Genomic DNA, 25,758 nt, shown 5'->3' on the forward strand with positions numbered 1-25,758 from the left:
CCTAGTTAGATAGGCATGAACAATACCCCAAAAGAGAGAGAAATTAAGGTATTGAAAACAGCTGAGGAACAGATTTACATGGAGCCGGTCCCCCCTCCAAAAGGCTTTGTATTATAGGTTTCTCCCATCAAGGGAGACATTTTACAATACAATTCTTTGTGTTCCTTCAATAACTAGCAATGAAGATGGAAGCTTTAAGCACTAAGCAAACACTTATAAAACACAACATCAATTCCCTCACGGTCTTAGACCCAAGACTTTACACACCTTCGAAGATGGTGAGAGCTAGCGGGGTATGAGAGTAGATTGAGAGGAAGAAGGAGTAGTCTTACGAGAAAGAAGTATATCTCCTCACTTAATCACTCATAATAGCTTAGCATAGCTTAGTAATTAGCATGGTAGAGGATATGATCATGCATTGAAGCTTGGCTCTTGGTTGGATTTGCATCACAAAGCCAAGAGTTGTTGGTGTAGGCCTCCCTTCTCACAAGCTTGGAGTAGCTGATGAGCTTTCCATTAAAGCTTGAGAAGGAGAGAGAGATTCTTCTTGCTTCACACATGAGATTGTGTGAGTGAGTGTGTGATAAGGCCTTGCCAAAATCAGCCCCCTCTCTCTCTTGGTCGACCCCTCATGCAAATTACTCATGCTGACACCCCATTGGACCTCTCTAAGCTTAGCCAATGAAAATTGAGAGGCATAAGTGATAGCCTTGTGACATGTGTCACCCTTTCCCCTTTTGTGAGAGCTTTAGGTAATTAAATAATGCAACTAAACTCTCATTGGACCCCTTTGCCTTCTGAACAATAGGAATCAGGCAAGCCATTGGGCTACTGAATGCTCTTTGGACCCCTTGGGAGACTGTCCAATAGTCTTTTAGAGAGATTAATCCTTATTGGTTCTTTTATTAAGTGTTTTTAAATGATTTAGCCTAATTCTTATTGGTCCACCTCTATGGCCATCCAATAGGATTTTAGTGCACCTTGTGGGCAATTGGTCTAATAAGCTGACATGTGTCGATTATGCCCTTTGTGTAAAGGGAAGCCTTTGAGTGTGTGTTTGTGTTCTCTCACAAGCTTCTCTCTCTTCTCCTACCTTCAGGGATCGTCCCCTCCTCTTTAGGAGTCATGAAGACTTTTTGGCACACTCACCAAGCATCCAATTTAACTAAGCTCGAGCATTGGACACAACCTTTGAATTTTGGAACCTTAGCATTTTGGAAGTGTTAATGGGCTGAACCTTAGGGTCTTTAAAGCCCATTGTTGCACATTGCTCTTTTGCAGATGTCCCCCCTTTGGATTCCTACTTTCCCTCCTTTGGATCCCTACTATGGCCGGTCTGCCAGCTTAACCAATATTCTAGCTTTTTCTTTCCTGGTACTTCCCTATATTAAATGATCAGTTTAACATGAGAAAATCATTTAGGAGAATTAGATATTAGTTATTATGACAATGCTAATAATATCTTCTTGGAAGATTATAAGCTCTGCTTTGGTCTGGCAAGGTAGGGCGAGGTATACAGGAAACTCATTGGGGGGGGGGGGGGGCGAGCTTTTTCTGGACCTTTGTTTTTAAAACTCCACCTGCCATGTTGCTGGGTAAGGTTGCACTATCAATGCACAAAAAATATCTCAATCAAATTTAGCAGATGGTTGATTCTAACCTCGACTTGAAACTCTTTTATGTTGCCAAACAACAATGTAGACGAGGGTTTTGGCTTCAGGATACCTTGGCATCAACTTTGTGCTTAGATTCACGGCTTGCCTCTTAGAGATGCTCTCAATTTGGAAAAATGACATAGGGATCTGAACATTTTCAATCACGCAGTTAATTGGTGGACCGTTAATATCTCTGCCTTTCATGCTCTGTTGCTACCAAAACCATATATTTTTATGAGATGTAACTCACAATGGTCCCTTCATCAGGATGCATATTGGTAGCAAAAAATCTTCTAGATGTATGATTGATTCCTAACCAATTTAAATTCAAACTTTTTTGGTGGAGAGCTCTCACAGGTGTATTGGCCATTGACATGAATCTAAAGAAAAAGGGTATTACCTTTGGCAAATGCATCAGATGATCTTGTCGTGAAAGTACTAGACACGTATTCTGGTCATGCAAGCATGTTATGGAATGGTGGAAGTGGGCAAAATGGATGTGGTATGATGCTTGGGGGATCTCCATATCTAGGTATCAGGTGAATATTTTAAATCTCCAATTCCCAGAAGATCGAGCACTTGAGTTTGCATTACAGTCCTTTAGAGTATGGTTCTTATGATTTGTATGGAATATGAGAAATCAATGTACATTTGATTGGAGCCAGAGTGTCAATCATACAATTCCCCTGTTTGTCATTAGAGATAGGATGATGGAAGATGATCTCTCTTTAACAGATCAAGCCTTCAGAGTGGTATGGATCATACAAAAGCTGTCAGTGTGACAGTAGATTGTAAATTACTGTAATATAAAGAGCAAGTTTTCCCCAAAAGAGAGAGAGAGAGAGAGAGAGAGAGAGAGAGAGAGAGAGAGAGAGAGAGAGAGAGAGAGAGAGAGAGAGAGAGAGAGAGAGAGAGAGAGAGAGAGAGAGAGAGAGAGAGAGAGAGAGAGAGAGATAGATAGATAGAGAGAGAGAGAGAGAGAGAGAGAGAGAGAGAGAGAGAGAGAGAGAGAGAGAGAGAGAGAGAGAGAGAGAGAGAGATTTTCTTTGTTAAATGGTCCAAAAGGTGGCGCAAATTGAAGCTTGCCTTTCCACTGAGTCTCATTCACTGCTCCAAACATATCTACACAAGCACAATCAATGTTATAACACCTTAAGTGTCCACAACACCTACTTATTCTCACTGTTCCTTTAAAGGTATCAACAGAGCTGGTCTTGTATGTTGTCCAAACATGTCCATCAAGCATTTGCTCCATGCCTTTCATGTTAGAACCATCTTTGCAAGGTGGAAGCTTAAACAAACAGTAGCCATCATATTCAAGTGGAAGCTCATCAAGTTTTTGACTAACTTGTGCTGAAGAAAGAGCAACATGAAGAGAACTAAACAGTGGAAGCTTCTGAAGACTTGAAAGAATGCTAATCTCTTTTTCTAGTAATTTTTGTACTTGTCGCTTTTCTAGCTTGTAAACACCTCCATTGTTATTATGAAGCTTATACCCATGACTTCCATCCTCTAATGAAACTATAGAAAGAGATACAACTACATCATCTATAGAAGTTGCTTCAGATAGAATAATGTCTTGGTCTGCAAGTTGAAAATACTCCTTTAGAGCAGTGAGACTAATATCACACATCTCTATGTCATATCTAATTGAGAGAACTCTTTCTTCATATGTAATAAGAACTGAGTGAGGCATTGTAAGAGTGAAGCATCCAGAGACAAATGTAGAGCTCAGGACAAGATAGGTTCGCTTTTAATATCCAAAGCCAGATCCATAGAAATCATTTTCTTGAGCCTTGAGAAAATGTCGAGAAAAAGGTTGGCATTAGTAATAAATGGGATGGCATTTAAAAAGTTTGTGCAATCATTTGTTTGATAGGGACGGACCAAGATCTATTCGTGCAATCATCTGTTTGATAAAAGAACACAATCCACGAGGAAAGTAAAATCTTTTGTCACAATTTATGAGGAAAGTAGCTTTTGATTTATGTTCACTTAAATTTTAAAACATTTCCTTTTGGTCTATGCTCATTAAAGTTTTAAAGCATTTTTTTGTGAATATCAATTTTAATTTTTAAATAATTTTGATTTTTAAATAATATTGTGCAGAAGTCACGCTCCTGGAAAAATCTCACCATTTTTTGTTGTAGCTAAATAAAGAACTGAACTTTGTTTTTGCACTCTCCAAGAACTGCTCACAGGGGTCCGTGTTATTGCATTTGGAGACGCTATTCTAACAAGGCCGGTGAGGAGAAATGAATCATTTTGTTTTCATCTGCTCACCAAGGGTTTCATTGTTGCATTTGGAAAAGCAAATCTCAGAGCGCCGGTGAGAGAGGGGACTTTATTTTGCTCACCAAGGATTTTGTGCTTGCATTTGGAAACGCTTTCATGGCAGCGCTGGTGAGACATGAGTGTGGAGTTAAAGGCTTTGAAATTTGGGGTTTAGAGGTTTTAAGGTTTTGAGTCCTCACCACATCTTTGAGGTTTGCGTTTGGAAACGCAACTTTGAGAAGCTAGGTGAGGAGAGAAGCTGTGGGCAGATTTTCGCTCAAGGGTTTGACGTTTCACTCAACAAGGCTTTAACGTTTCACTCACCAAGCTGTGGGAATTTCACTCACCAAGGCTTTCACGTTTGCGTTTGGAAATGCAACTTGAAGAAGCCAGGTGAGGAGAAGCTGTGGGAAAATTCTCTGGCAGTTCGCAAACTTCTGCTTATTCACAGTTCGACATTTTTTTAGATTTTTGCATTTCGCTGATTTTCGCAGTCAAGTACTTCGCAGATTTCTGCAGTTCAGCAGCTCGCAAATTTTCGCAGTCCAATAGATTTCTGCAGTCCAGTAGTTTTTCGCAGTCCATCATATTTTTGCAGATTTCTGCAGTCCAGCAGTTCGCAAAATTTACAGTCCAGCAGTTTGCAGATTTTTACAGCTCACAGATTTTGCAGTTCGTAGATTTTACAGCTCGCAGATTTTTGCAGTTTGCAGATTTTTCAACAGTTTAGTAGATTGCAGCAGTCCTAAGCAGTTCCAAGTTCGCAGGTAAAATCTATTTAATGGTTAGGCTAAATGAGAGAGAGAGAGAGAGAGAGAGAGAGAGAGAGAGAGAGAGAGAGAGAGAGAGAGAGAGAGAGAGAGAGAGAGAGAGAGAAAGAGAGAGAGAGGATCGTTAAAAATGAAATAGGGTGGGAGTCGGCAATGACTTGGGCTACATGTTCCCTCTAACTGCCCTCCATTGCATTGCTTATTATGACAATGTCTTATTATGACAATGGTTGCCGAGACCCTTTTGCCCTTTTGCTTATCGACCCGCAACAATAACTGAGAGAGAGGGAGGATATTACTTTGTATTGTCCCTTTTGCCCTTTTGCTTATCGACCAAAGGCAAGGGAGCATGGCTCTAAGTTAATCTTTTGTATTTTGTACATGCAACTTTACTGCACTTTATCCTTTTCTAAGCTGTGGTGTCCAAAGTAGCCAAAAGTTTCTTGCAACAAATTGTGTGCTCACCATGGGGTTGCATCTTGCGTTTCCAAAAAATTTATTTTGCAATGAATTCATTTATTTTGCTCAAAAAATGACATCAGTGAGAAAGATCTGAAGCAATGTGGTTTCAACTCAAAGCTTCTAATTGGCAGGTTCGCAATGGGAAAATCTGCAAAGAGGAAGACAACAAAGTCAACATCCGCTGAGCAAAGTCCCAACAAAAGTTTAAAGAAGAAACTAGCTTTTGTATCAGTTGAAGCTGAAGAGATTGATGTTGACACAAACCCTTTACCTCAACCAACAAATGTCGTGGAGGACAAAGATGTAAACTCTGAAGTTATAGAGGATGATGATGAAGATGGAAACAATGCTCTTATAGCAAGTAATATACAGCTGGCTGCAGGTGGTGATGTTATTGGTCGTTGCAGGGTATTGCCAGCTGATAGGTGTCCTCGCATACCTCTATGCAGGTTACTGCCACATGCCAAAGTAAGAGGTCTCCAAAAAGATGTAAGTTCACTTAAAATTGCATTTGCTACAGAGAACTATATGCCAAAGAAGGGAACGTTTGTTGTCTCCACTATCTTTGCAATGGGGAAGAAACCTTGGTAACATATATCATTAAGGCTTCTTGGGATCCTATGTGGCTAGAAGTAGATATGGAGTTTGAAAAGGAGGTATCCTTAAAAAGAGAGCTGAAATTTATGTCAAAGAAAATGTTTTATGTGTGGGAGGGGAATCACAGGAAAAAGGCTTGGATGGAAGTTATAACCGAACTTTTTAAAGAGGATAAATCAAGACATGTGAGAGTTATGTGCACTCTCATAGATCCAAGGAAGGTTCCAGAGATAGCCCTTCTTGCTTCTTTGCAACGCATGAACGTGTAAGTTATTTTTTTTTTGTAATTTTGATTGTGCATTGTTCTCTCAAAGGTTTAATTAATAACTTATCATATCCTTCTTTATGCAATAGGCTAAATGAGCATGCAGTGATTAAACCATTGCTTCGAGATGTGCTAATTAACACCAACAACATATGTGGGAGTGATACAAAAGAGTATATTGAGTCTCTAAAAGAGGAGGAGAATAAGTTGGTCAAAGGTTGCAGAAGCAAAGAGTCATGGTTTCCATTTTCGAGAGGTTACTTGGCAAGGCTTGTGTTTCAGGTACTTAATTAAACTTTTTTTTGTATAGATAGATTTGGTATATGAAATTATAACTTTTATTTGTAAGCTATGTAAAGGTTGAATATAACAAAGAAGTTGCATCGGCAACGGAAACAATTGAAAGAACTATGCTAGAAGAACAAAGGGAGGATACGTTACGAAAGAAGAAGTCAAAGATTCAAAAACGAATTTTGGATAGAATTGGCAAGGTGTGTTTATTTTCACAAAACAAGTAATTGAGTTTATTTTTCATTTTGAGAATTTAGGTATATATAATTAAACTTCTGTCAGGTTTTACTTTGCATACATCCCAAATTGGGTGAGCAATGGAAAAAGACATTGTTTGATTTGCAATTTGAGGGTAAAGATTCATATGTGACATTGGAGAAACTTAGAATGCTTGCAACTTCTGATTTACAATCTGAAAAAAGAGTTAGAATTTTGAAACTATTAGAAGCTCCAAGAATTACAAGGGAGCAATACTTGATACCTACAAGAGAAGCTGATTTTAAAGGGTAAGTCAATTTATCATTTAGAAGTATTGGAAGACATTGGTATGTTTAAATACTAAATTCATGTTTTTGTATGTTAATTTGTGACAGTTGGTTGGTGAGAGAAATCTTTTTGGATAGGGTTGAAAGCGTGGCCATGTCCTTACTTGAATCTTCACTTGAAAGCGTGGAGGAGCCACCAATAATGCCACTAGACCCTACTTTAAGAAAGTACTTTGATGGAGTGAAGTTGGAAGCCCGTAAGTATATGTTTCAAATGTTGAGAGGTAGAGATGCAAGAGGGGATCTCAAATCAGGAAAAAGTGGTAATGAGACAAAGGAGAATAAGTCCATGGAACTTGAAAAAGCGGCACAACATGTTGTTTTTAGGTAAATTGAATGCTCTTTGCTTTGATTGTTTTTTATGTCCATTGATGTGAATGTTTTTTTTGAATATATGTGTCTATTTTAGGTTTTTTAAACACCTTGTTGTCAAGAAGTTGCTTGGTGAAATACCAAGTGTTTGCAAGGCATAGTGTAAAGTGGGTGACTCTCCTCTATGCATGTTTCCTTCTACCATGCAAGGATTGAGTAAATGGGAGATAGAAAACTATCCATGGTGGATAGACTTTCCTTCGGGGAATCATTTGGAGGAGGAGATTGATATGTATGAATTGCATGCTGATAAGAGATCCACAGCTTCTACAGCTACTTTGGACAAAGAGGCTACAAAGAAAGCATCAAAGAAAGACATCACTAGCAAATCAAGAGGTTAGTCTTTTCTCCTAAATACAACCATATGATACAAGTGTTACAAGCTTTTGGGTTCTCTTTGAATGTGTGTCGTTTTATGGGTTTTCTCTATATTAGGTTATGGTGGTGAGAAAGACATTCATACTCAAGAGATTGCAGAAATTCTTGTAGAAAGTGATAATGCATTAGGTGAGTTTTTTAATATAAAAAGCATGATATCTTTGTGTGCTCTTTTGATTTCCTAAAGAGTATTTATGTGTGTGTGTGTAACTTGCAGAAGACTCAACTCTTGCAAAGGAATTTGTGACATATATTCACAATGGGCCATCAAAGATAGAATCTTATAGAGACACATGTTTTGAATCTATTTTTGGATGTTGTGTTGGTGATTATATTGAAATGGGTAGAGATTTTGAGAAAGGAAGAAAGAATGAGGCATATGGGAAGATGCATGAGTTTTTTAGCTTGCATGCTTATAAAGACCATCATTATCATCATGAAGGGAAAAAAGTGAAATGGGAAGCAGGACTTGTTTTGATAGACTTTCCCACAAGTATGGTGGGAATAGATGTTGGTGAGGAGGTTCCTTTGTGGGATATGTTGACAGAGGCTCATGTACGCTATGGTATCTCCATAGGGGCTGCTAGTCTTGCTGATGATGGTTGGTTGGTCATGATTAGCCCATTGGATGATAATCCTACTTACATTGAATTTTTCTTAAAATATTTTATTTTTGTTCTTTTCTTTTTTGAAAATTTTGTGGTTGAAACTTGTAGGTCCTTGCCTCACTTGGATTGAAAAGTATGCATAGTGTCAAGGTCTAGTCGTGGCAAGAAGAGTGGTGATGGGAGGCAAAATACCATATGGAGGTTGCAAACAAGGAGAAAACACTCGCAGTGTGAGTAATTGCATAACAATTGATAATACCAAGCTCTAAAAGTAATGGTTTGATAATTTAGTACTAATACTTTTCTATTGTGATGTGCATGATAGGTACGATGCAACATACTCATATTTGCTCATCGAATGGGTTACTATCCAACTTTGTATTTTGAGGATAGTAAAGCTCTTTTCAAAGGTAATTCATTGCAAAGTGATGATGATTTTTGGGCTCATTACATGCCTGAAAGCAAGAAGACACAACATCCACAATCCTCTAGATTGATTCGTGGAGCAGTTCAAAAGAGTATGAGCCTCATGGCTTGTGTCCTACGCACTTGTTGTTCTCCAGGGGGTTTAGTGATTGACATGGGTTGTGGTACGGCACCACTATCACATGCAGCCATGATATTGGGATATACATGCTTTGCTTTTGACAATGATGCATCAATCATCAAGGATTTGGTGGAACCTATTAAGCTATCAAGTGAGAAGAGGCCGATTGCATCAAAGGAAAAAGAACATACAAGAGGAGTGGAGGAGTTTGTGGTCAAACCGCTTGGAAATCCTTTTTTGATGGATGACTAGTAAGTTTTACATTGGGTGTCTCTTAGACCTATGCTGCTTACTTTGGATGCTTACTTGCATGGATATTTGACTTATAAGTAACCTCTTGGTACTTTCTTTATTTAGTTTTTAGTCTTGAAATGGTGGATTGTGTGCCATAGACATGATGATGTTTTTTGTGGCCTTCTTTTGAAGTTAGCTAGTCATTTTATAATGTAGTTAGTAGCTATAGTATAAATAAGATTGATTTTCAGTCAATGCTCTTTCTTTATGTATGTTTGTTTATCAATGTGTATGTCATGAAAAGTTACTTTTTTCTTTGTGCCTTTGTTAAGCTTCAAGATAGGTATCATTGTGGATATAACATTGATTGTTATTGGTGGGAACACTTTCCCTATACGCTTCCTTTTTATGCAGAGCTAGAGGCACAAAGAATGGCGGAAAGTGACTCATTTGATGATGATTTTGTTGCTACTCCAAGGAGGGAAAGAAGAAAGTGTGATTTTGTTGATGATGAGTGTGAGGAGGATAAATAATTGTACAACTTGAAAACATTTATCTGGATGTTTACTTTGATAGCATCTTATTGTAGTGCTCGCTAATTATGCTTTGATTTTAAGGGGTATGTAAGGTGTTATTATCGATTTTGAAAAACCAATTGTTGTCTCTTATGAATGGTAACCATGTGTTTGTGGATGAAGCAATTTATGTAAAGTGTGGTTGTTAATATGTCCTTCTCAAGCAATACGTCTACTTTGGTGTCTTTTCCATAGTATGGTCTCTTTGGTCTTAAATCTTTGTGTTTTTTTTAACACTAGAATCATGATTTCTATTCTAATCTCTTTGGTTTTTCATCAGTTTCTCTTTGTTGTTTAGTTTGTTTGTTACACACACTCTCTCTAGTCATGATCTACATATGAGAAGTATGAGCGGATTATTTGTGTGTCTCTGTAGAAGATTGTAATTATAATCCTCCTCATGTCAGAAATATTTTTGTTTATGGTTTAATGACAAAAAAGTCATGGATATTTATGCCTTAAACATATGGCAAGCATGGTAAGTACTAAACATATGGTAAGTACTAACTTAAGGAGAAAATGGAGATAAATTTATTCTAGAATGAAAAATGCTTAGTAAATTCCCTACATAATGTTGAGGAATGATAAAAATAAAGTTAAGCGTAGTCGAGTATTACTAGGATTTCAGCTACCATGATATCTCCAACTCATTTATCTCGCTCGCTTTGTATCCCTCACTCGCTTTTCAAGGCTCGTTAAATGGTAGCACCCCTGCCAGATTTACACAAAGCATGTATATCTTGGTTGCAACTGACTACAGTACAAAGTGGATGGAGGTAGTGGCTTTAAGAGACAATAAAGCAAAAAGTGTAACCAAGTTTCTGTACAAAAACATATGACCAAGTTTGGCTATCCCATTGAGCTAGTTTCTGATTAGGGAGGACATTCTATTAACAAAGTAATCAGTAAACTGACTGAACTACATATGATTTTGCATAAGATGTCAACAATGTACTATCCCCAGGCCAATGGACAAGCAGAAAGTACCAACAAGATTTTGGTAAGGATTATCAAGAAGCTGGTCAATCAATGTAGGACAGATTGGGATGAAAATTGGATTCTATGTTATGGGCTTTTAGAACAGCATACAAAGTTACTACTGGAATGACACCATTCAAGTTAGTGTATGGGTTGGAAGCAGTGGTGCCCATGGAATTTATAATGCCAAGTCTCAGGGTTCTAGTTCAGGAAAAGTTGTCTCCTGAAGACTCAGCCAGTTATAGGAAGGAGGCTTTACTGAGGTTGGAAGAGGATTGAATCCATAGCCAGTACATTGCTGACATTATCCAACAAAGGATACAAGCTTGGATTAACAGAAATATTAAATTCAAAATTTTTTATCCAGGTGATTGGGTGTTGGTCTATAGCAGTAAATTGGGCTTGAGACCATGTAAACTCAAACTCAGGTATGTGGGGCCATTCCAAATTGTAGGATCAATGGGGGCCCAATACTTTCTTACTGTGTGATCAGGAGGGTACAACTCTTCCCAAACCTATCAACGGATTCTGACTTAAACCATTTTTTGGGCAAAGGGTCGGGAATGAAGGGGGACATCTTATGAATGATGATTTTTTTATGGTGACTTGTCATGCATGTGAAAGGGTAGCGCGTAATCACAACCTAAGGTACAACCCACTCTTGTGTTTTACGACAGGAGTGAGGATGTCGACAGTTCGCAACTCCTCTGCAATTTTTGGTTCGAATGCAAGAGATCAGGAGAACAATCAAGATATGGAGGAACAATCAGGAGATCCTGTTGAAACTGCAGATTCTGGTCTTCAAGAGCAGTAGCAAGAAGTAATTTATTTTGGTTTTCAAGCTTATTTTGTCAAGGGATATTGTGGGTCCTTACAATGTTTTGCAAACATTGCCCACCGGATGTGCCAGGTGTTAGGCCCTGATGCTTCAATAGTGGTTTATTTACTTTTTGTTTGTAATCAAGGTGGAGACCTTTGAACTCTAGGGGTGTTTTTACACCTATGCTGGTTAGTTTTAGGCGTTTGATTAACTTCTTGGTGTTGCATGGCAGTTAGTAGTAGTTAGTCGTTGGCTTTTCTTTGGTGTGTGGATGTCGAACTGTACTTGCTAGACATTGTCATGTATTTTTTGGATGAAGATAAAGTCACTAATTCATGCTAAAAAGCTTGCTCACTAGCCTTGAGTACATAGATGTACATAATGCTTTGAGTTTTCAGAGTGCTCTTGTAAAATATATGTATAAAGGCTTGGTTCTGCTTAGTCATTTGCAAGATTTTTGGGTTGGTCAAACTTTTAAAAGGTGGTTTTCAATGAGTATTTTCAGTCGTGCTTGATAGCCGATGAATCGGACTCATACATCCTAAGCTACATGCATTGGAAGTGGGCGGTTCCTTACTTAGAAAGTAGGTGTGGATGCATGCGAGGGAAGGCAAGTGGGCTGATTTGATAGATCTAATTGTAAAAGGTGTGGCCGAGGATTTCTGGAAATAGCCGAAGTGATAAGCTCCGAGCCGGCCGGGCTTTATAGCGTTGCATTCGGTGCTCGGAGTCACCCACCACGCCTCCGCCAAGTTTGCCCGGGGTGGGGAGCAAAACAGGAAATTTATAGGCTCAAGTGGGGAGGTGGGAGGATGGTGCCAAGTGGTAATGGAGTAATCCCACATGGGGGGGGGGGGGGGGGAGCAAGTGGAAATTGGAGGGTATAAGGGGGGGAGTCTGTACCCCCCAAGGTTGTATCAAAGGGGCAAATGGAGCTTCTTGGCCTTGCTAATGGGGTCTCGTGGGTGTTGGGGAAGAGAGAGGCCACCCATTTTCAATTCATACCTGCTGCCCAAGCACCTGGCCAAGCTTTTGTTCCTCTGGACACTCCCTTTCCCCACTTTCCTTGGTCAAAAAGTGGCCGACATGCCATTTTCTACCCAAATTAAGCGCAAACTGGACCAATTAAAAGGTGACCAAAGGGAGAACCATGTCGGCTAAGAGGGGAGAGAAAATCCCTTGGGATAAGAGACAAAAAAATTCCCCTTTTTAATAGCTACAATTCCCTGCACATCTTTTTTGCTTACAGAGACTAGCCTTTTTGGAGCTTTTGAGAGATACCCCAACTTCGAAAGCTTGTAACTCTCTCGTCTATTGTTGGAATCAAGCATATGGATACTCTACAAAGGTATACACAACACAAGATTCATCTTTATGGTCTTGGTTTTTAGCAATTTTAATCATGGTTTGGGTTAAGGTTGTTTGCCGCCCAACTTTACAGGTGTTCAACATAAGTGTTTTCCGCAACTTTATGGTGTTTCCTTCCGACGGTGTGGTGTGTGCAAGGCTATAGAGGTTCTCATTTTCCTTCTTGTTTGCACGCTAACAACATTGTAGTGTGTGTATTCATGATGCAGTTGAGGCAGTAATACAGTCTAGTTTTCCTTGCTTCAATGATGTTCTGCAGTTTTCTGTTGTGGGTTAAAGCTATGTCGTATGCAGTTTACTGTGTATTTACCTTGAATTATTGTTAGGGAAGTGAGCGCCTAACACACGGTGCCATGACTGGCATGGCATGGGAGTGGGGTCAATGACGTGGCAGTTGGCAGGGTCGAGCATCACAAAATCCACTGGGATAGGCTCCAAAACAGTGCGCCTTGGCGTGCTGAAGACTTTTCTCTTCATCTTCGCGATCACCCGAGCTCCCATTTGGCCTGTGGGAGCTTCCCCCTCCTCCTTCTCTACGCTGCCCGCTGGTCGACGGCATGGCTCCTTTTTGTTTTTCCCTATCCACACACACCCCCCTCCTTTGAATTATTGGGTGGCCATTACTTGGCGGGCGGCCATCCTGCCTTGGGCTCGTAGAGGCACCATATTTAGCATATAAATCGGCGAAGGCATGGCAAGGCAAGCCCTTCTTCAATAGTTCTTGACTAACAATATCATCGTGAATTTTGATGTCCACATTAATTTCTTCGACAGTGTCATACGCTTTCAATATGCAAGCATAGGTGATCGCCTCAACGAATGGCCTTCCTTTCGCATTCGGAAAAAATTTTCCAGAAAAAACTTGCCACAATCGTAATGGGCATATCCATAATCAACAGTGCTCCAAGAGACGACAATTTTGAACTGAAAGCTCATCAGCTTTCGTACGCGCATTACATTTGACATACACAACTTCCAAAGCATATGTCTCCATTAGCCGTATGGCATGCAACTCAAGTCAAGCATTGCCAAGTGCGGCATATTTTCCTAAAATTCCCAGGTTGAAGCCCAAAATTTCCCAGATGGCACACCGACCGAGTCGACTAGACTGGTACGAAACTAGCCCCCGATGAATCTTTAACGGACAACATCTTGGCAACTAGAACTCCGATCACTGATCTGAAAAAATCGACGTGCTCCACAAAGTGAGCACTTCAGGCCCATGCATTCACTTCATCTCAAACCTCTCAGGTGCAGTTGCCCAATCTGGTACGGATCTGCCATCAACTCAACTTCAAATTGCCATAACTTTTGCATTGTAGCTCCAATCAATGAGTCGTAAAGACAGGTCGGTAGAGCACTTCAAGCACTATAGTTCTAGATCATAATCTCACATCTGTGCTTACTTCAATCATACTCCTTTTTAGCATCATCAAGGCATCTGTTGGCCCTTTGAAGCCGCATCTAGCATACATTAATCGTAAACTAGCTTGTTAGCAAGCACTGACACTGACCATTAATCAGGTAAGCTTCAAATAAGCTCGACGTGTATTTTCCTAGTATATTTCTTAGGATGGGAGCGGAGCTACATGACACCAGAGCTGAAGGGGAAAAACTTAGGTAGATTTTGAAACACATGCCATAATAAATGGTCTACCCATATTATGACGCATTGCAAGATGAACCAGGGTCAATTTTTTTGCAAGCACATTTGACAAAAGGTCTATATGTATTCCAACAATTTTTGAGAAACTTCTTTGTGTCTTTTACCCGATCCGCAAGTGATAAGCCTTTTGTTCTTGCTACTAGAGATGAGTTAGATCATTTAATAGAGTCAACGAGAGCTAAAGAAATTTGTTTAAGTTCAAAGGAGAGATCAGTGGATAAAAGATGTTTAGCTTGTAATGTTGTGGTTTTACATTGTTACACAACTTCAACTGGAATACTTCACAGTAATGCCAAAGAACTGATCGAAAAAGGTGCGCAGTGGTTGATAAGCTCAAAATTCCAAATTTGATTGTCTAGTCGGATAGAATCCAACTCCACTTGTCTAGGGGGAACAAGAGGAACAACACCAAAAAAGATATGTGAGATAGATTTTTCAGGTTTAGATGATGATGTAGTGCCAGCAAGGGGTGCTAGAGGGCTTCTTGCTCTTGTGGATCAAGGAAATCAAAGTGTAAAAGAGGGTTGATCACATTTTCAGCTTGTCTTATTTCTAAAGGCAAGCTAGGGATGTTATTAATAAAATATAGTTTGTTTACAATAGTAGCAAGGGATGAAAAATAAAAGTCTAAGTGAGCACTATCTTGAGTATGAATAAAAGGAACATTAAGAAGGAAATTCTCAAACAGAGAAAGAAGGCTAGAGGGATCTTTCTTAGAAGATGCAAGTAGAGAAATCCAATCATTAACCGAGGCAATGTTTAGAATAGATAAGAAACCGCTAGCTAAAGCATCGGATTCAAAGTCAAGAAGACATTTATGAAACTCGGGTGCCTTAAAGCACAAGAGAATACATTGTGTGGTTGTAGGTGGAATTGGTATCCTCTAATTGCTGGTATACCCCAGTTTGGTTAGGGAGGAAATCCATTCTACCTGCTATGAAGAAATATTTATTAGTATTTAGGACATCACTTGGATATTAATACAATTTTTAATTATCCAGGATCATTCGACCAAGAGTGATCGGGGAAACAGTATGGTGTGGGTGTTTATTATAAAAATCCCCTTTGATATAAAAACTGTATAATTAAATTATACTAATCACCAATACAATAAAACATTATTGATATATTCAAAATCATTTTCATTTATAACAATGATCAAAGTACATCTTTTTATACAAAGGTTGTGGCGAGGAATCCTCTATAGAACAAGATTGAAGTTTATACCTGCCACCATCCAACAAGATAGATGTATTAGAACACATTTAGACATTGTGGGAAGACAGGTACAAGGCAACATCAACCGCTTGTCATTGTCGCTGTCAATCCCATAAAACATCCACTGCACACGAAATTGTTAGTACAATGCTATTTATTCAAGATATTGTACAACGTTTTTGGATTTTTGGGCAAGAAAAGGTCTAGTCCTAGACATGGTTATGTCATTTGTATTGTGAATAACTACCAAGGGGTTTTGTTTCTGCTTGTTACGTTCTAAAAACATTTTCTAATTGATAACTGCCATCCTTACAGGATCGTTACATACACGCATTCTAGTTATATTTTTGTAATTGCATTCCATGAGTTCTTCTTTGTAAGCACTGTGGTGAATCACCTGAATGTATCAAAACTTGTCAAGCATTCATATACTATTGTATCCCTCGAGATAGAGATGGCACAACAAGGTGTGCATACACATGGGCTTTCATAATCATCCAGTGGCAAAGGGGTTATCAAAAAAGGTGGAGGAGGTTGTTCACAATAAGGTGTTCACACGGGCAACCATTGAGCCTTCTAGCACATGCAAGCAAATTGAAGTCTCAGTCACAAGGGACTTGATCATGGAACTGTTGATTCATGAGGATGGTGCTTCTCACAAGACTTCTTCAGAGGGTTACTTGCACAAAGTGCTCGATCAAATTACTCCCATCTCTCAAAAAGCTCGAATCAGAAGGTCCATCCAGGCTACTAGAAAAGATTTTCTTCAAGGGGACAGTGGGCTGGATGCTATTTTGAGACTGAAACAAAGATGCATATATCCATTTATCCAAAGTGTTCTTTTTCCTGATCAACTTGGTGATGATAGCCAGCCACACGTGTTTAAGATGCCATCTAAGTGTCCAGGTTCAGGAGTGGATCTTGTTAATCGAATGCAAGCATGTGGCTCATTGGAGGGCCAATGGGTGCACTTTGATCATGTGCATCGGGTGAAGGGGTGGTGCACAATGGGAGCCCATGTATATGATCCACATGTACGTGAGTTGCTCACAATCGCAACTTGTGAGTTTAAGGTGCAAGATCACCATGCTCAGGTTCAATTTTGGAAAATGTTAAACAACCAAATGGTGCAAAATGGTTTTCCACTTCCTCAATTTAGAGGTTTCATGTCAGATGAGGCTCATCAAAATTGGATTGCAGTGCGCACAGTCTACTTTGGTGGTCCAAATAATAAGGTGGACGAGAAAGAGAGGTCTTGCAAGTTTCACTGGGAGACAAATATGGTGGATCACACTAAGAAGTGCATTAAGCCAGCCTTTCAAGAAGAGCACAAGTATATGTGCAGGCAGTGGAGAAGTGCACCTACTGAGATGGAGAAGGAACGATGTAAGCAAGCTATACAAAACTATTGGACTGACAACCACATTATTGAGGGACAACTACAAAGCTTACAGCTATGGCTTGCATGGTGGGATGCACGAGCATCACATTGGATTGATCAGTTTCTTACACAACACAAGGATTTGGGATTTGTACCATCAACTAACCTATCTGAATCTAAACATGCAAGTATTCGTGCTGCACATGGAGCAACAAAGTATGTCTCATGTTTTGTGAAGGCAAAGAGGACTTGAACCTCTGGCAACCCCGGTGCTATCGCCTCACTTTGTATGAGGCTACCACTGTTGACCTATGCTTAGCAGTGCAACAAAGTGCAAAATATAAGTCTTTTATGGATGGAAAATATCATGGTACTGGTCGGGACTTGAAACAACTAGCTGAAAGGCTAATGGAAGGACACACAACTCGAGCTATTGAGAAGAAGGTTATTGATTTGACTGCTTCTACAATGGATGCAGTAGGCCTTGCCTCTTCGGAGTATATGAGACAGCCCATGGAGCAAGTAAGTTTGCGTCGAAAAAGAAAGTTGGATCACTCAACTCTGATTCATGAGACTGACAGTCATAGACCTGAATATAATACCATCACAACCTCTAGAGCTATTCCATAATGTCCAAGCTTCAAAGTACAATAGGTAAAGGAGTCTGAAGTTGCAGAGACCACTTGGGCCATTAGGAGAGCACCTCCTAAGGCTAAAGTGAGTTGTTTTGGGTTAATCAAGGAGACAGGTTAGAAATTTTTCTTGTTGATGTAGGTGAGAGGTGTGGGGTTGAGATCAACATAAATGGGGGAACAACATTGCATGGTGTTCCTGCCTCTTGCTTCAAGGGAAGAAGAAGATACCCAGGTGGCACACATGAGTAGGTCATTTGGTTTTGCAATAGCAATGTACAACATGCTTGTAATGTGCATGGATCTGTTATTTTTCCACCAGGTCCTGCACCTGGGGTGTGGCCCATCTCAAAGGGAACGTTTCTATCTTTAGAAGAGACAAGTTTATTGCGAAAGTCAGGCTTTTTTTTGGATGATGGCTCTCAAGAAGGTGCAGTTGTAGAAAGCTTTCGATCTCAACCTCCTACAAGTGCAGCATGGCCACAAAAGAGGGATGGTAGAATGGTCAAGTGGAGAAGCAAACTCACCAAAGATTTCAAGGATAAGATTGGCTTGGAAACTAAAATGCATGCAACTGTTCTTAGAGAGAGTATAATAGTCCCAAACGAAGTGCACGTTTTCTTCTTGGAATCAGAGGGATCAAAAGCACGTGGGATTTCATATTCCATCACAATAAGTCAATTTCCACGGTGTACATGTGAGGACTTTGTGAGACGGGATGCAAAGGCAAGTACTTATATTCCATGCAAGCATATATACTTTGTATTTTTAAGGACTCTTGGATTGGATGCAAATGTTCATGCATTTATGCATCAAGCTGCTCTCTCAAATATAGAGTTATTCCAAGCCTTGCATGGAAGACGTGTGCTAGTGGCTGCTTAAGCTAGTTCACCTTTTAGCTATCAACTTCATCGTATATAGAACTAGATGTTTTAGGCCTTGTATGGAAAACATATGCTAGCGATTTAAGCATGTTTTTCTTTTTATCTATCATCTATATCCTATTTTGGCAACTTACTTTTTTTGTACTAGCTATCCACAACAACCAACTGTCCCCCCTCCCTTTCCTCTATTCCCTCTTTCTCTATTTCCACTTAACCTAGGTGGTGTATGGAGATCATGATGTTTAATGACAAACCAAGTTATTTATGTGTACTTTTTTGTAGTCAAAATCTCTTTGCAATGAGTCAAATCAAACCCGATTCTCTCACTTTAAGTCGGAAAAATTTAGGTGTTGAGTCACTAAGAAATTTGAAGAGTATTCTTTTTGGTTGTTTTCTTAATGAGAACTGGAAAAGTTTGCTTTTGTGCATTAGTTATTTTAGAGTGTCATATTTCATGTTTGAACACTCTCTCTCTAGTCATGATCTATGTATGAGAAGTGTGAGTGGATTATATGTGTGTCTCTGTAGAAGATTGTAATTATAATCTTTCTTATTTTGAAAATCTTTATGTTTATGGTTTCAATGACAAAGAAGTAATGGATGTTTATGCCTTAAACATATGGCAAGCATGTCATGATTGTTGTGCATGTATATAGGTAGTTTATGGGTTGGCCTTCAGAGGACTATGGCCATTTTACTAATGATAAATTTTATGGGACTCTTTGGTTTCTTCTCACTTCAGTAACACGCTCTTGGAGCTAATCAATAAAAAGTGTGTGGTAAGTACGAATTTAAGGAGAGAGCGGGGATAAATATAACCTAGAACTGAAAATGCTCAGTAAATTTCCTGCATGGTGTTGAGGAATAAGCAAAAAAAGAAAATGGAGCGTACACAGTTTGTATACAAACATGGAATAAAAATAAAGTTAAGCATAGTCGAGTATTACTAGGATTTTAGCTACAAGATATCTCCAACTCATTTGTCTCGCTCACTTTGTATCCCTCGCTCGCTTGTCAAGGCTTGTTAAATGGTAGCACCCATCTGGCAGGTGGTTTGATTGGACCAACAAAATCTAATCCTCATTTCTGAAATGGTTCCAAAGGCAAAATAGTTGCAATGGCAATCTATCCACATTCAATGGCCTGTCATCTCTTTGACATAGCAAACAATTTTTACTGAACTCTTGAGCATCTCTTACTGTTGGCCACCAGAGTCCTGCTTGAAAAACCTTCTTTGCAGTAATCTCTCCTGAGAAGTGGCCTCGTGCATTTCCTGAATGAGCTTCTGCCAAAACTGCTTTTTGCTCAGACTGTGGCACACATCTCCTTATTACCTAATCAATGCCTCTCTTATATAAAAGTCCTACAATAATTGTAAATGGTGTACTTCTCAATGCCATCCTCTTCCTATGATCTTTGGTCATAGATTCAAGTAACACTCCTTCAGTCAAAAACTGAAACATATCTTCATACCAATACCCTGAGTGGTCAGTCACCTGAACTAAAAACATATCTGCATCAAATAATTGGTCAGGTACTCCTGAGGAATTAACTTCACCTGTTTCCAATATACTGAGATAATCAACCAAAACATGAAGTCGTCTAGGAGTATGTATGACCACATAATCAAATTCCTGCAATAGCAATATCCATTTGCCCAACCTTCTTGACAAATGTGGTTTGTTCACCAAATAAATAAGAGCCTGATGATCTACATGGAAAATTACCCTATTTGCCAAAAGGTAATGTCTAAATTTTTGGAATGCATAGATCATTCCCTAGGGTTCTCTCTCAATCACTGAATAATTCTTCTCTGCAAGTGTCAATACCCTACTGGCGTAATAAATTGGTCTAAACCAACCTCTCCTTGTTTCCTGCATCAATGTTGCACCCACTGCCACATGAGATGCATCCACAAAGATATGGAATACTAAATTCCAATCGGGAATAATCAAAATAGGTGCTACAGTCAGCATCTTCTTCAATATCGTGAATGCTCTACCCTGCTCTTCTTCCCATTCAAAGACTGCATCTTTCTTTGTAAGTCTAGTTAGTGGTGTACAAACATGTGCTAAATATCTCAAAAATTGGTGGTTATGCCACTTCACTTGACCCAAAATCTTCCCAATGCTTAATGGTCTTTGGTTCTGGTGCTTTATTGATTGTTGCCACCTTGCTTGGATCTATAGACACTCCTTTAGAAATGACATGTCCCAAGAGAACTCCTCTTTGAACTACAAAAGCACACTTGGTTGGGTTCAGTGACAATCTAAATTCCTTGCATTTCTGAAAACATAACTTCAAGTGCTCTAGATGCTCCTGTTGCTTTCCAAAAACACTAAAATCATCCAAGAAAACCCTCATAAATGTTGTAAGGTATACTTCAAATACACACTGAACTACTTTCTGAAATGTTGGTGGAGCATTTTTCAAGCCAAATGTCATCACATTACTGGAATAAACTCCCCATTTAGTCACAAAGGTTTTTTTCTCTCTGTCTTCAAGTGCCATTGAAATTTGGTTGTATCCACTAAAACCATCCAGGAAACTGTAAATCTCATGTCGCGCTACTACATCCAGTAATGTATCACAAAAAGGTAAAGGAAATGGATCAGTTACTGTAGCAGCATTCAGTTTCCTATAATCTACACAGACCTTGATCTTGCCATTCTTCTTTGGAACAACAACAATTGGTGACAACCAAGTAACCTCATCCAATGGGTAAATGAAACCCACAGCCAACAGTTTGTCATTTTCCTCTTTAACCTATTTGGCATAGTTAGGATTCATCTTGTACCATTGTTGTACAACTGGAACTGCATCTGTTTTCAAGTTAATTTTAGTTGGAAAAAGGTAGCATCTACTCCCTTCATATCAGTATATTTCCATGAAAAAACATCTTTGAATTCCAGCAGCAATTGCTTCAGTTTCTGCTTAAACTCCTCATCTAGTTTTGCTGAAACCTTTACTGTTTGTGGTTCCTCATGAGTGTTCAGGTTCAGTTCTTGCAATTCATCCTGAGTGACTCTTGCAGTCCTTTCCATTTGAAGTTCAAATACTCTTTTTGCCTGCGTTACTGCTTCAGTGGATTCCAATTCTTCTTTGTTTCAATTTGCAAATTCTTCAATAACTCATTACTCATTTTGTTAGTTGACTGCTTACCCTGAGCAATTAGTGCTTCCTGAGTCAAGGACTTTAGCCCATCATCTTGATGTTGCAAAACATACTTAGTGGCTATCTTTTGCACATTCACTTCAAAGATAGGTACCACTGATGAATTGGTTCTAAGAAATTATTCTTCAACATCCTCTCCAATCTCTTCTACCATGTTCAATACTTCTGCATGCAATGCCCTAAAACCTGGCAGGATTACCTTTCTGGCATCCATTTGCATTCTAACTTTCTTCTTACCTCTTTTGATCACAATGGAGTCTGCTCCCCATAACTTCTTTACTCTTGTTGCTCTTAACCATGGTCTTCCCAACATGATTGGATATGAACGAATATATTCCTCCAACCTGAGTACTACAAAGTTGGCTACAAATTGCAGTCCCCCAACTGAGATCTGCAAATTCCTCAAAATGTCGAAAGGTTGAACTCGCCTTTGGTCTACCATTTTAACCTGAAAAGGAGATGGATCCCACTTCAAAAGATTCAAACGTTTGCAGGTTGACTCCGGGAGAGTATTAAATCCTGACCCCCCATCCAAGAGTACACCTGGGAAAAACACTTTTCCAAAGGAAGCCCCAACTACGGGTACCTTGTAGTCAACATCCAAAGGTTGAACTTCACAAGCTTCTCCACAAATAGTATAGTCACGGTCCATTTCATTTTCCTGATTCTTTCCCGTCACTTCTCTAGTAAGTCTTTTTAACAATTTTTGTGAAAATGTAGGTACCAGCCTCAACATTTGCTTCACTGTGATGGTCACTGGAGCTGACAACAATGCTTCATAAAAGTCATCACCGCCAACCTGTTCTTGCAGGTCAGTTTGACTTTGGTCTAAATTTCGTCTCCCCTGGTCATCCAAGGATCTTATAACAAAATTCCATTCCTCAGGTGGTACACCCCCTCTTTGAGAGTTTTGCACTTCTTTGAGTGCCCCTATCCTTATTGCTTTTTGATCTTTCCAATTCAAACTGTCCGAGTTGTCTACTTCTTTCCAAGGCGGAGTTTCCAACCTTGGCCTTTGCCCTAGTGACCACCATGGCATTAGTGCACTCACTGGTTTCTAGAATATCCTCGATGAGGATGCAAGCTATACAATCACAATTGTGATGCTTAGGTGTTTTCTGAGCAAATTTAGTCTCCTGTACCAGCTGATCAGTTTTCTGTTTTGCTTTGATAACTTCTACCTTTTCTTCAATCCATTATTCCTCAGTCCATTCCTCCAATATTACTAAATTAGCATGACTTGGAGGTCGTTGCTGCTGCTGCTGTGGTAGAAGTGGATTCTGGAGGTTGATTATTATTGTTATTATTGTTATTGTTGCACCTGATAATAGGGATTCATCTATCATTCCAATGTCGGCACCAAAGTTCACAGCCAGGTCCTTGTCGATGACCCATGACTCCACAATAATTGCATGGTGACTGTGGCATATTTTGATTCCTGTTTTGATATCCCCAATTATTTGGATTTTGAAACCTTCTCTGAGGTGCAGGTCCCTGATATCTCCTATTAGGACCTTGAGGGGAAATCATGCTCGCAACGGCCTCCCTGATCTTTTGAGTAATGTACTCAGGTCTTCTTCCGTTGAAATCCGGGTTGTAATAACAATTTTCATAGTCATGTCCAAACATTTGACATACTTGACAACATGGTTTCTCTGACATGCCAAACTGGTTCATGCCCATAGTTTGTAATTTATCCTAAATAATTTTTTTGACTGCATCTGTAGTCACCACATCCTTTCCCTGCTTTTTATCCTTCTTTGGAGAATCCTTATCTTTCTTCTGCTTCCTCTTTTCCTTATTCTTTTTTGTTGCCTTCTTCTTTTCTGACCAATCTTCATCCTCATCACTCTCAGTGTCAACTCCTGTATCCTAATCTGAATCATCAGATTTACAAGAAGAATTGAACAGAATCAAAGCTTTAGAGATACACAACCACAAAGAGCTTATGCCGCTAATGCGTAAAAGCCTCGACGCTTGAATGGTTGATGCTTTGAATGTGCAGAGTTGGGACATTATCGGAACACTTGTCCACGATTGTCTAATGGAGCAGCAGTAGTAGTAAGTGAAGCAGACTAAGGACATCACCCTTTTAGATATAATGATGGTCGCTAGTAATTAGAGGAGAAGTATCCTCACTTTTCCTCGAGATAAGGACATCTCAAATCCCTAAGTTGGGGAGATTGTAATGTACCCAACATTTTTCAATAAAAGTATTTCATTTACTTTGCAAATATTAAAGGTTTGTATTTTGTTAATTCTTGAAGCTTTCAAATGGAACGATCGGATCGAAAATCAGACTTTAAAACTATTAATTATGACCCTTATTCACTTAAAAACAATAGGTTGATGGGAAACCTAAGCCTCAAGACTGTATCTAGAGATAAGAGTTGACCTTTAAGAAAGAAGGAGAAATTTTAGGAAAGAGAGAGCAATTTTAGGAGTATTTTCAGGAAAGAAAGAGGAGGTAGTTAAGTTTAGAATTCTTGTCTTGGAAGCCAAGCTTCTTTTAAAATTGGAGAACTGAAATCGCGCATCTGATTCCGTGTCCACAAAAAAAATAAAATAAAAATAAAAATAAAATAATTTTTTTTTAGAGCCGCGAACGTACGCGAACTTATCTCTCTTTGCTTCCCTCTATTCTTAGCTGGTCTTGAGAGTCTATATAAAGACCCCTCTCCCTTCACTTTCAAAGACACAAACACACACTCTCAGAAGCCAAAGCTCTCTTGCCTTGACGTTGGAGTTACCTTCTCTCCTTTAAGCTCTTACCTTCAAGCCGTCTCCATCTCCAAGTCCTTCTCTACCATCGTCGTGTTGCCCTTTGGATTCTTGAGATCTCTTTCTCTCTTTCCCTCTTCTCTACTTCGATATGATGGCCCCAAAGCGAATGACTCGAAACTCAAAGGATGCTCATGTCGTCCCATTACACGAAAAAGGGAAGGTATCATCTAATCCAATCATAACTCAAGTAGAGGCATCAACTCCGAAAGAAGGTGAAATTGTCTAACCTCAAATACGGGAGGAAATCGAACAAGTTGCTAATCCGGTAAGACAAATTTATAATTCTGCATTGTTATTCATGTTGACTTGGGAAGTCAAGCATAGGGAACCCCTTAAACCGTCCAAGAAACGTGATTCTATCACAAGAAACAAGCATATGTTTATACATTAGTGAAAGAACTGTTTGATAAATTGCCACTGTTTGTTAAATTGTTACTGTTTGATACATTGTTATTGCTTGATAAGTTGTTACTGGTTGATATGAAGAGCTGGTTGATCATGTTGGAATAATATCTTTTGTTCCTCGTGGCAAGGTAGGATCAAAACATATGTACGGATCTAGTCCGTACCATACGAATATACTGTACGATCCGTACAGTACAAATCGATCCGTACAAGGCACTTTTTAAAATTTTCTTTTTTGAAGATGACCGTAGCTCAGGTTTTTGATGCATTTTTTCTGACTTATGGGCGACCAAACCAGTTCTCATTTGAGCTTTATGCCTGTTCAATCATCAACGTCGTCTACACTTTGAAGTCTCTTGCAGTAGTTACATAGTATGTGGTTGTCTTGTAAAACACGTCCTTAAATGTCTCTAAAAGTTGTTGCCCTCGCTTGTTTTTTATGAGAAATGTCCTAGAAAGTTTTGTAAATCGAGTTTTTTTTACAAGAGTACGTATTTTTACGTGCATAATTTTTTTTCCTATACGAAACAACGTACAATACGTACATATACGCCATGTATAGTACGTTTGGTACACCTTGCCTCGCGGGTAGCGAGATGATTCCGCGGTTAGCGGAGATTAAGATGAGATTATCGGCTCTTTTTTGTTCCTCGCGTTTAGCGGGATGCCTGGCGGTTAGCAAGATGCCTCACGGGTAGCGGGATGCCTGGCGGTTAGCAAGATGCCTCACGAGAGCGGGATGCCTCACGGTTAGCGAGATGAAAGGTTGTGCAATTCGTGGTTAGTGAATAAATCCTTTGCAAAGGCTCTGTTGGTTAGACAGGGAAAGTCCGCGGGTAGCGGCAACTCATGAGAAATTGGAAAAGTTATTTTTG

At 39.4% G+C, this 25,758-nt stretch overlaps 1 protein-coding gene and 3 pseudogenes across 1 annotated transcript; 3 read left to right on the forward strand and 1 right to left on the reverse strand.

Moving 5' to 3' along the window:
* Positions 1-1,568: 1,568 nt before the first annotated feature.
* LOC147435568 (uncharacterized) lies at positions 1,569-3,288 on the reverse strand. The gene is made up of 2 exons (XM_086487746.1): positions 2,742-3,288; positions 1,569-1,606 (listed from the first exon to the last, which is right to left on the reverse strand). Exons 1-2 carry the CDS (start codon positions 3,286-3,288, stop codon positions 1,569-1,571), a joined length of 585 nt encoding a protein of 194 aa, XP_086343872.1.
* A 758-nt stretch (positions 3,289-4,046) lies between these two features.
* Positions 4,047-8,360, forward strand: LOC147435569 (uncharacterized; annotated as a pseudogene).
* A 33-nt stretch (positions 8,361-8,393) lies between these two features.
* On the forward strand, positions 8,394-9,531 carry LOC147435570 (uncharacterized; annotated as a pseudogene).
* A 7,462-nt stretch (positions 9,532-16,993) lies between these two features.
* LOC147435571 (uncharacterized) lies at positions 16,994-18,052 on the forward strand (annotated as a pseudogene).
* The last annotated feature ends 7,706 nt before the right edge of the window (positions 18,053-25,758 follow it).

Source organism: Adiantum capillus-veneris, chromosome 18, assembly GCF_014529385.1.
Source record: "Adiantum capillus-veneris isolate H3 chromosome 18, ASM1452938v2, whole genome shotgun sequence".
Classification (NCBI taxonomy): Eukaryota; Viridiplantae; Streptophyta; class Polypodiopsida; order Polypodiales; family Pteridaceae; genus Adiantum; species Adiantum capillus-veneris.

Excerpts from the sequence above, each read along its gene's own strand:
- LOC147435568 (XM_086487746.1), bottom strand. The coding sequence starts at position 3,288 with ATGTGTGATATTAGTCTCACTGCTCTAAAGGAGTATTTTCAACTTGCA. Across the intron at positions 1,607-2,741 it reads GAATGAGACTCAGTGGAAAG|TGCAACCTTACCCAGCAACA; the intron begins GCAAGCTTCAAT and ends GTGCATTGATAG.